Genomic DNA, 10,048 nt, shown 5'->3' with positions numbered 1-10,048 from the left:
CCATCAGGCTTAATAAAAAATATTTCAGTAAGAAAAATAATTAATATATGAGATTAAAAAAAGAAAAAGTTTTATATAAAATACAAGAAATTGGGTAGAATAATAAACCTTTAGCATTAGCAATTTATGCAAATGTAAATGAGCATTGGCCGTCTGCTATAAATAAAGAATATAAACAAGCAAGCTTTCAACTAAGAAGAAGAAGAAGAAGAAGAGATGAGAAGTTTTACAAATAATATGCTTCTTTCAAAACCCAGCATTCCATCTTATTCCCTCAGTAATCTTCAGCTGAGATCACTAAACTCTTGCAACTTCAGGCTTCCTGCAGCTGTTAATGCATATTTTTACAGAACAAGACCTCAAGGTATCTGTCCATAAAACTAAAAGAAAATTTCTTCCAATTCTGCAAGCTAGATGAGTACTCATATTATGCAATAGGAGTAGATAATTAATATTTTATAGTTGATTTTATAGAATCAAATTAATACTATGAAGGAATAATAGATAGAGCCGATCGAAGTCTTACTCGGTTTTTCATTTTCTGACCATTTCATGGATGCACAGGCGTTGGAGCTCTTAAAGTTATTCAAGGAGAAGCATTGGAGGAGAAGACGAAGGATCTATCACCATTGCAGCTAAACACATATGATCTAGTATATTTAAATGATTACCATTATTATTCATACATCCATATACTTAGAGAAATTCAAGCCAAATTATTTGGGATAAGAGTGCAATTTAGAGATTTTTATTTTAAAGTGTTCACTTTTATGATCTTGTTTTATTTTACATGTGGTAGGATGAGGATGAACAAGAAGAGAGAATCGAGATTTTAGTAAAAGAAATAAAGGAGTTGTTCTCATCAATAGGAGACGGCGAGGTAAGTCCTTCAGCTTATGATACAGCATGGGTTGCAAGAATTCCATCAATGGATGATCCAAATAAACCTCAATTTCCAACAACATTGGAATGGGTAATGAAGAACCAGCTAGAAGATGGCTCATGGGGGGAGCCCATCTTCTTCTCTATATATGACAGGCTTGTTTGCACTCTATCTTGTGTTATTACTCTCACACAATGGAAGCAGGGACATGAACTAATAGCCAAAGGTAAAGTTTCCATTTTCTTAAATAATTTGGATAGTACTAATGATGAAGATGAATATGATGTATTTGTGACTATTTATGTTTTAACACCCATACTTGTATATTGTATTTGCATCAGGGCTTCATTTTTTACAAACATATATTAAAGATCTTGATGAGGAAAAAAGTGTAAGAACCGTCGGTTTTGAGATAATATTTCCTTCGATGCTTAATGAAGCCAAAGTTATTGGGCTCAACCTTCCATATGATCTCCCTTGCATCAGACATATCATCAAGCTTAGAGAGGAAAAGATGACTAGGTAACCAAAGATGAAAATGATCAATTATATATATTTTTTAAGCATTTGTTATCTGAGAATATGGAAAATATTAATTCTACTATAGGATTCCAATGGAAGTGTTGCACTCAGTTCCAACTACACTGCTTTACTCATTAGAAGCAATAGAAGCTGATTTGGTGCAATGGGATAGAATTCTGAAGCTGCAATGTAGGAATGGAAGTATCTCAGATTCACCTTCAGCTACTGCTGCAGCATATTTGAACACTAATGATGAAAAGTGCCTTGAATACTTAACATATATTGTGAAGAGATTTCAAGATTGTGGTATATTTCGACATCACATTACTTATATTAGCATATCTATGTAGATGCTTCAACCATAGATAAATTTTAGCTATGAATGTATATGCATGATATTGAATTATTTTATTATATTATTTGCATGCAGCACCTTTTTTGTATCCAGTTGATACTTATGAGCGTTGTTGGATGATTGACACAATCCAACGGCTAGGAATAGATCATCACTTCCACAAAGAAATTCATAATACTCTCGACTTCTTATACAGGTAAAATTATATATATATGTATGTATGTATGTATTTATATATACATACATACATACATACATATATATACATACATACATACATACATATATATACATACATACATACATACATATATATACATACATACATACATACATATCTATACATACGTACATACATACATATATGTTTGAATGTATGTCTGTATATGTATAATTTCATATGGTTAGCTAACTAAAAAAATTTTTATGATGATATGCAGAATGCTCCGAAAAGATGGTCTAGCATGGGGAAGCGATGCCAGTGTAACTGATCTTGATGATACATGTATGGGTCTTAGACTTTTAAGGTTACATGGCTATCCCATATCCTCTGGTGAGGCTTCTTCACATATAGTATCTACATATATATATCCTTTTCTTGTTTTTTTGTAGAATTTTATTTTTTTTAAATTACTTGATGAGATGTTATTATTTCTCCAAAGTCATTTTTTATCAAAATTTTTGACAATTCTGGACTATATACAGATATGCTAGAGTACTTCAGGGATGATGAAGGCAATTTCTTATGCTTGAAGGGTGAGACGCATAAAGGAATATCTGATTTCTTCAGCTTGTACCGCTTCTCCCAAATTGCATTTCCGGGAGAGAATATACTGAAACATGCTAAAAAATTAGCCGAGCAACATTTGATGAAGAACATCAAAGGCCATCAAGCATTTGACAAGTGGGCTATAAAGAAAGCCCTACATCAGGAGGTTATTTCAATTCAACATTTTAATATTTTTTATTAATTTTACATAAGAATGGCTTTGATTAATGATTCACATAATCCCTAAACTCAACGAACAGGTTGAGTGGGCATTAAGAAATCAATGGATGAAGTGTCTTCCAAGGCTTGAAGCTCAAGAGTACATTAGAAATTACGGCGAAAATGATGTTTGGATTGGCAACACTATCTATAGGTAAGGCAATTAGCTTTTTAACTATTGATTACATATGCATAACCTAATTTCCTTTGCATGTTTTTAATTAGGATGTATAATATCAATAATCCAAAATACTTGGAACTTGCCAAGTTGGAGCACAACAAGTTGCATTCCATGCACACAGAAGAAGCTAATTCAATACTTTTGTGAGTTGATTTTGAGCAATATCTGCATATATTTAAGGCAAAGTTTTGTTAAAGTTTCTAAATTTAATTTATAAATTCTAGATGGTGGAATTCTTATGGCTTTGACGATCCTCTTATCACCCAACTAAACCCGAAGGAGATTCACTTATCAATATGTGCAGCTTTATGTGAGCCAAAGTTTTCAACTGCTAGGATTACTTATACAAAATGGAATTGCATCGAAAGCATGCTAAAATATATGTTTGAAAGCCACCACTCCATTGAAGAGCTAAAATTATTTTCACATGCAATAAATGAGTAAGTTTTTATGTATTAGTGAATGATTTATTAGAAGAAAATCATCTAATTAATTCTCTAATCAACCATGCATGCAGATGGAAACCTTCATTGGTGCAAGTTCTCCCAACCCAATTGAAACGAGTATTCATGGGAACTTATGATACCATGAATGGCTTGGCAATTGAAGGAAAGGATGTCCAAGGAATAGATGTCTTCCCCTACTTACATGATCTAGTAAGAGACAAACTTATGTATATTAATCTACATTTATTTCCAAAATTATTCGAAACCAAAACATTGATTCATATATATATGTGATAGAGGAAAAAACAAGTGCAACAATACCTAATGTTTAGAGAAGTTAAAGACAAAAAGCAGTTCAAAAACTTTGAAGATTATGTACATCAAGTTAAGAGAGGCATTGCAGTTGCCATAAGATTAGTACCAGCGATGTTCCTCATGGGAGATGTTGCACCTGATAAGGTTCTCAAACTTTTGGATCAGAAATCAACAATTCTGGATTATTTGGATACATACATTGCATTAATGGTATGCATTGCAATATATTAATCTTTTATTAAACCATATTCTTATTGCTTGAATGCAAAAAAAATATTTTTTTTTTTTTATTATCTCCAGAATTTGGTGACTGAGGAAAGAGTTGCAATTAGCCTTTACATGAAAGAACAAAACTATTCTGTGCAAGAGGCCAAGGCTTTCCTAGAAGAAAAGATTGATGAGACATTTGCTAATTTAACACAAGAATACCTGAAGCCCAATAATCATATTTCACATTTCCATCGTAGATTGATCTTTGAACATGGCAGAATTTTTAGATTTTTTCTCAATAGAAGTAGTAATGACCCAATTTTTGATGGGATTGAGAAAATTTATAAGCAAGTGTGAACAATTCACGATGGCCAGTTATTTCCATTGGATGCATCATAATATAATTGAATGCTTAATTTTCAAATTATGGGGCTCTGATGTTGTCGCATTATGCTGGTAACACCTCAATATTATGTAATAGAATATTTCCTTTACAAGTCTCAATTAAGTAAATGTGATCATTAAAGATTTTGTCATCTACATTATGATATTGAACTTCATTTATGAATGAGCAATGGTTTTGAGAATCTTAACGTTATTTAAAAATAAAAAAAATTCATTTATAAATATTATTTTTTATAAATTAATTATTTTAAATATATATTTAAAAAATAAAATTTCGACGGTCGTGTTGTGCTCATTCTGGTCTCCACAGTCCTCTTTGTACTATTATTTCTACTTTTATGGGGATGTCTCCGTCTGCTATTGGCAACTGAGAAAACAGCATCATATTTTCTATTAGAGCTTGCGTTATATTTTTTTCGCCTTTCGGGTTTCTTCTTCGATCGTACAACGTACCTGCTGCCTTTTCCAGAAGCTAGCCTGCCTATTAACGGATTGTACTACTGAATACCCGGGTCTCGGACGACTGTTTTCTGCTGTTTTTATTTAATTCAGCTCTTGCAATTGAACATAGATTGTTAACGGCATACAAAAACAGTACACTACTTGCATTTAATTGAAAATATATGAACTGTTGCTTCGATCTGTCCTACAATATAGTAGATCGTCTTCGATCAGTTCTACAAGATCTATTGCTTCGATCTGTCCATCAACTGGTGAGTTGACCAATTTTGTCAGGTAATTCATGGCTCACTTGCTGTTTGACTCAAGTTTTACAGAACCAGTGTCTCGTCTTCTTGGTTTGTTCTTCATCTCGGCCGGATCTTCCCTCTTGCAAACACTTGTGCGAGTCCCCTCTCAAAGAGGAGATTCGGCTCTATTTTCAGAGTCTCAATTGCAATTTATGAAGGTATCTGAATCACTCTAACCGAACGGTCTGGAGAGATTCCCTCCATGGGACGATTTTTTATGAAAATTTTAATGTCTTAACAATGTTGGAATTGAGTGATTTTGAGCTTGTTTGCTGAGACGCTCTATTCAACTATAAGCTCGCTAGATTAAACATCTATTTGAGCTTCCAAATAGGACCGAAAACTTCCAAAAGTGGTTTAATGGCTTGATCTGAGTTTGATTTGTCTTGGATATGATTGATTTTGGTATCATTGGGTCCGTTCTACGAGCCGGTCAGTTTGTTATAAGTTTGTTGAAATCATAATTATGGATGATGTTTAATTGAAGTTTAAATATTTCTTATTCAAAAGATCATTTTGAATTTTATGTATTCATGTTTGGATGTAGAAATTTTTTTTGAGGGCCATTTTGAATTTTATTTATTCATGTTTGGATGTAGAAATTTTTTTTGAGGGCGTATCACATAGATATGCCAACTTAATTTTGTTGGTTCTCATTAGTAACTTGTGAGGAATGATTGGGTCCCTTCATTGGTAGAAAGCTAAATTTTATACAAATAGAATGATATGTTCTTGTCAATTAGATGGTAGATTATATAAACTAATATGTACTCTATATTTAACTTAAGGAAAAAATCACGATGAATTTGAAGTAGAATATTTTAAGCGATAATATTTTGACATAAATATTAATATAAATATATATATATATTAATATTTGCTTGTTAGATTTTCTTAAATTGCATGAAATAAAAGTGATTTATTTTTCTTAAATTGACAAGTAAATTGTTATTGTTTGCAATGATTTTATGAAGAGCACCAATGGAACCAAGGGATCGCTTGGGAAGCACTCTCTATCTCTAAATTTTAACTCTACCTTTTACTATTACATAATAAACCAAAAAATTTACACCACCTAATACCAAATCCGTAAAAATAATTTAATATTACTTATATTTTATATTAATAATCATATTTTACAATGGTTTAAACTCTCAAGCTATCGAAGTTTAAAAAGTTAAATGTTAGCCAGTCTCATTTTAAATTTAATTCCCCCAGCGGAGAGGACTAACATGAATTTATATTTAAATAATATGAATTTATTTTATTTTGATTTATAGATAATAAGAATCCATAAGCACTTAAAATATATATTAAAGTTATCAGGCATTTATAATCATCCAAAATAATAATAGTGCTGCACAATGATCATAATAAATATGGGGAGAAAATTGTTGCAAGCACTGTATTAATTGCGCATAAGTTACTGTGCGGTGGAAACTCGAGGACCAGGTGTGCAAAGCAAGACCATGTGTGGGGTTGGACGTGAAACTCGAGGACCAGGTGTGCAAAGCAAGACCATGCATAAGAAAATAAACAAAGATTGTTCATTTATTGTTCATTAATGTCTTTTGACTGCTGGCAGTTTCCAAATTTAGAAGGCACGTCATGTCACGGTTAATTTAAGCCCACATCATCATATATTAAGAATATTAAAATGAGAGGATAATCAGTCACGCTGCATGCGTGTTTAATTTTTTAAGTAGAAGGAGCTTTTGAATGACAAGGCGACTTTTTTTCATTCCAGGAAACGATGGTCTAGATCAGTACTTGTCTTCATGATTTCGATGCTTGTATACAGCAAAAGTGTCTGTACTCTGCAGTATGCATAAACTCTCTGCGTGAATTGTACTTCAAAAAAGGCAATCTTATCTAATTTTGTGTAGATACTGCCAAAGAAAGCCTATTTATTTCACTAAATATCAGAAGCTAAATATCAGATGGTGAATTTTTCTGATATTTATTTTCTCTGCATGAATTTTTTTTTAGCGAACGTAAATCTTGCAGGTGTACTGGTGGTTGGTGTGGCATATGGACAATAAACGAGTGGATGTTTCATCTACTATATACGTGTAGGAGGATCTCATGGGTAGCTTACTTGATTTCAGTCATGCTGGTTATGATAAGTAATGTGAGCGAAGATTCATTGTTAAAAGTGAGTTTGGGGATTTGGAGTGATAGTGGTGCCGTCAAATTTTTTTTTGACAAAATTATATTTTATTTATGTTCTTAAAAATTGCAGTTGAACGTTATGATTTTCAACAAAGTTTTGAATCTTTTTATCCTAAATTTTAATCTATCTTAAAATTTTTATTAGGAATGTGTAAAACTTTTCTATAAATTTAGATCTTAAGAGATCCCAAGTAAACTTTGGATTCCTAGACAATCAAAATCAAATAATGTCAAACCAGTTCCAAGCACACAAACATGTAAGATTAGCAGTAAAATAAACTAAAAATAAAAATAAAAAGACTGCTACTTTTAGTTCTCATCATGTGGTTCGATGTGTCATCAACCTCAAAACTCGTATATGTAATCTATTTTTGATACAAACGACTATCAAATACATTTAAAAGAGAAAAAAAAGAATCGGCGTGCAAAAAATTATTAGCATAGGCTAACTCATGTAATTGTATCCGAGTTGTGTCTTTTTTTGTCAAGGGAGCTAAATTACTATTACAACTAAAAGGTTATTAGAGATCATTACATACTCTCTCTTTTAATGGTACCTGTGTGTGTGCATATATATATACACGACTCTCTATAGAAAAATACTCTAATACACTACCATGCATATCATTTCATCTACCATATACGTGTAGGAGGATCTCATGGGTAGCTTACTTGATTTCAGTCATGCTGGATATGTAAGTAATGTGAGCGAAGATTCATCGTTAAAAGTGAGTTTGGGGATTTGGAGTGATAACGGTGCCGTTTATTTTTTGTTTGACAAAATTATATTTTATTTTTGTTCTTAAAAATTGCAGTTGAACGTTATGTTTTTCAACAAAGTTTTGAATCTTTTAATCCTAAATTTTAATCTATCTTAAAATTTTTATTAGAAATGTGTAAAACTTTTCTATAAATTTAGATCTTAAGAGATCCCAAGTAAACTTTGGATTCCTAGACAATCAAAATCAAATAATGTCAAACCAGTTCCAAGCACACAAACATGTAAGATTAGCAGTAAAATAAACTAAAAATAAAAATAAAAAGACTGCTACTTTTAGTTCTCGTCATGTGGTTCGATGTGTCATCTACCTCAAAACTCGTATATATAATCTATTTTTGATACAAACGACTATCAAATACATTTAAAAGAGAAAATAAAGACTCGACGTGCAAAAAAATTATTAGCATAGGCTAACTCATGTAATTGTATCCGAGTTGCGTCTTTTTTTGTCAGGGGAGCTAAATTACTATTACAAGTAAAAGGTTATTAAAGATCATTACATGCTCCCTCTTACTGGTACCTATGTGTGTACATATATATAGACATGACTCTCCATAGAAAAATACTCTAATACACTACCATGCATATCAAGTATGCAATCACACCAAAAAGCACAAAGTGAAGCTTGTCTAGAACATTCGAACCAGCAGAGAACAATAGTTAGAGGCATTTAAAATACTACATATCATCTTAGTCATAGTCTAACACATCATCTAATGAAAATTGTCATTACCAACATTTAGGTGCTCAAAGAAAGATCCCCGGGTACGTATGACTTTGACGGGGTTGTCATATCGACCCCGTCTTAAAGATCCAAGGGATCTAAAGGGTGCCACCCTTGATGGATTTTGAAAAAGGCTGGCCTTACCTATGACTTAGCTTGCTACATCCATAATTTTAAAACTTTGGCGGATGTAATAAGTAGAATGATATATATATGACTCAGGAAGGTGGGTCTGTTATGAAGGCAGTGACCCAAAAGAGATGGACATGTCGTGGAGGCAGCGATTCGAAGGATGAGAGTGACGTGGGGGTAGTGACCCAAAAGAATGAGCGTGCTGGAGAGGCGATGACTCGAAGGGCAGGTGTATTGTGGAAGTGGTGACTTGAAAGGGTGGGCATGTTGTGAATACAGTGACCCGAAGAATGAGTGTGCTGTGGAAGCAGTGACCTAAAGATGGGTGTGACATGAAGGCAGTGGTCTGGAAGATGAGTGTGTTATATATATATGTCTGAAATTTGAATAATTAGAAAGAAAATTATATATATTATATATATATTAATACACACATGTAATGGGGAGGTCTGGGAGTTGCGACGATAATGGGCATCCTTGCTAGGGCTTCGTTTCTTGGCCTCGGATTGGGTGAGATCTTTCCCGTTTCTTTCTCCTTTTTTTTATTTTTCACATGCTTTGAGCTCCCTAGATCTGGATCTGGAAGATTTGTTGGTTTCTTTCTTTTATTTTGCTGTTTTTGGATTTCGATTTCCAAATCGAGGGATTTTTCTTGAGTTTCTTGCTCTTATTTCCAGGTCTTGGTTTGTTTCTATTTTACTTTTTCTTTTCTTCTTGCTTCTTTATGTTTTCCTGATCTTGTTTTATGTTTTTCTGATATGTTTTTCTTTTCCTGCTTTGCTTTTTATTTTTGATCTGCTTTACCATGCCTCCGGGCACGCGATCTTTTGTGGATGTTGTTCTTGATGGAGGTGGTGTATCGGCCCCTCCCTCCTCTGAGTTCTTTCCTCAGAGTTTTCATGATTCGCTTTCTCTTGGTAGCGACTACTTCTTTATTAGGAAGCTAGGGGAAAAAAATGGGAAGCTTGCTCTTTTTGTTAATGAGGATGAAACTTCAACCCTTACTTCTTCTTGTTGGTTAGCTCTTGTTGGCAAGTTTACCTATGGTATCCCCAAAATCAAAATCATCCGTCGTGAGCTTGAAATGTTAAAACTTAAGGGTTGGTGGAAGGTTGACATTATAGATGGTAGACACATTTTCATACAATTAGCCAATGATGAAGATTATACTAGGTTGTTTGCGAA

At 33.0% G+C, this 10,048-nt stretch overlaps 3 protein-coding genes across 3 annotated transcripts in view; all 3 read left to right on the top strand.

Moving 5' to 3' along the window:
• The first annotated feature begins 216 nt into the window (after window positions 1-216).
• LOC110030428 (monofunctional pimaradiene synthase-like) lies at window positions 217-1,252 on the top strand. The gene is made up of 3 exons (XM_020733138.1): window positions 217-364; window positions 565-653; window positions 800-1,252. Exons 1-3 carry the CDS (start codon window positions 217-219, stop codon window positions 1,250-1,252), a joined length of 690 nt encoding a protein of 229 aa, XP_020588797.1.
• Window positions 1,253-1,329: 77 nt separating this feature from the next.
• Window positions 1,330-4,323, top strand: LOC110030432 (bifunctional abietadiene synthase, chloroplastic-like). The gene is made up of 11 exons (XM_020733145.1): window positions 1,330-1,405; window positions 1,491-1,711; window positions 1,836-1,956; window positions 2,201-2,313; window positions 2,466-2,695; window positions 2,790-2,902; window positions 2,974-3,072; window positions 3,154-3,369; window positions 3,447-3,585; window positions 3,673-3,900; window positions 3,991-4,323. Exons 1-11 carry the CDS (start codon window positions 1,398-1,400, stop codon window positions 4,255-4,257), a joined length of 1,755 nt encoding a protein of 584 aa, XP_020588804.1. The 5' UTR covers window positions 1,330-1,397; the 3' UTR covers window positions 4,258-4,323.
• Window positions 4,324-9,297: 4,974 nt separating this feature from the next.
• Window positions 9,298-10,048, top strand: part of LOC110030422 (bifunctional levopimaradiene synthase, chloroplastic-like) — a 19,822-nt gene continuing 19,071 nt past the window's right edge. Inside the window, exon 1 of the mRNA XM_020733129.1 lies at window positions 9,298-9,373. The gene's annotated coding sequence lies outside the window, so the exon portion shown is untranslated. The remainder of the gene's footprint in view (window positions 9,374-10,048) is intronic.

The sequence above is a fragment of the Phalaenopsis equestris genome, unplaced genomic scaffold (genome assembly GCF_001263595.1).
Source record: "Phalaenopsis equestris unplaced genomic scaffold, ASM126359v1 Scaffold000716, whole genome shotgun sequence".
Classification (NCBI taxonomy): domain Eukaryota; kingdom Viridiplantae; phylum Streptophyta; class Magnoliopsida; order Asparagales; family Orchidaceae; genus Phalaenopsis; species Phalaenopsis equestris.
This window is presented reverse-complemented; position numbering and strand designations above follow the sequence as displayed.

Coding starts and splice junctions, on each gene's coding strand:
- LOC110030428 (XM_020733138.1), top strand. CDS start 217: ATGAGAAGTTTTACAAATAATATGCTTCTTTCAAAACCCAGCATTCCA. Junction 365..564: donor TTACAGAACAAGACCTCAAG/GTATCTGTCCAT, acceptor ATGGATGCACAG/GCGTTGGAGCTCTTAAAGTT. Junction 654..799: donor AGCTAAACACATATGATCTA/GTATATTTAAAT, acceptor TACATGTGGTAG/GATGAGGATGAACAAGAAGA.
- LOC110030432 (XM_020733145.1), top strand. Junction 2,903..2,973: donor ATTGGCAACACTATCTATAG/GTAAGGCAATTA, acceptor GTTTTTAATTAG/GATGTATAATATCAATAATC. Junction 3,586..3,672: donor TCCCCTACTTACATGATCTA/GTAAGAGACAAA, acceptor TATATGTGATAG/AGGAAAAAACAAGTGCAACA.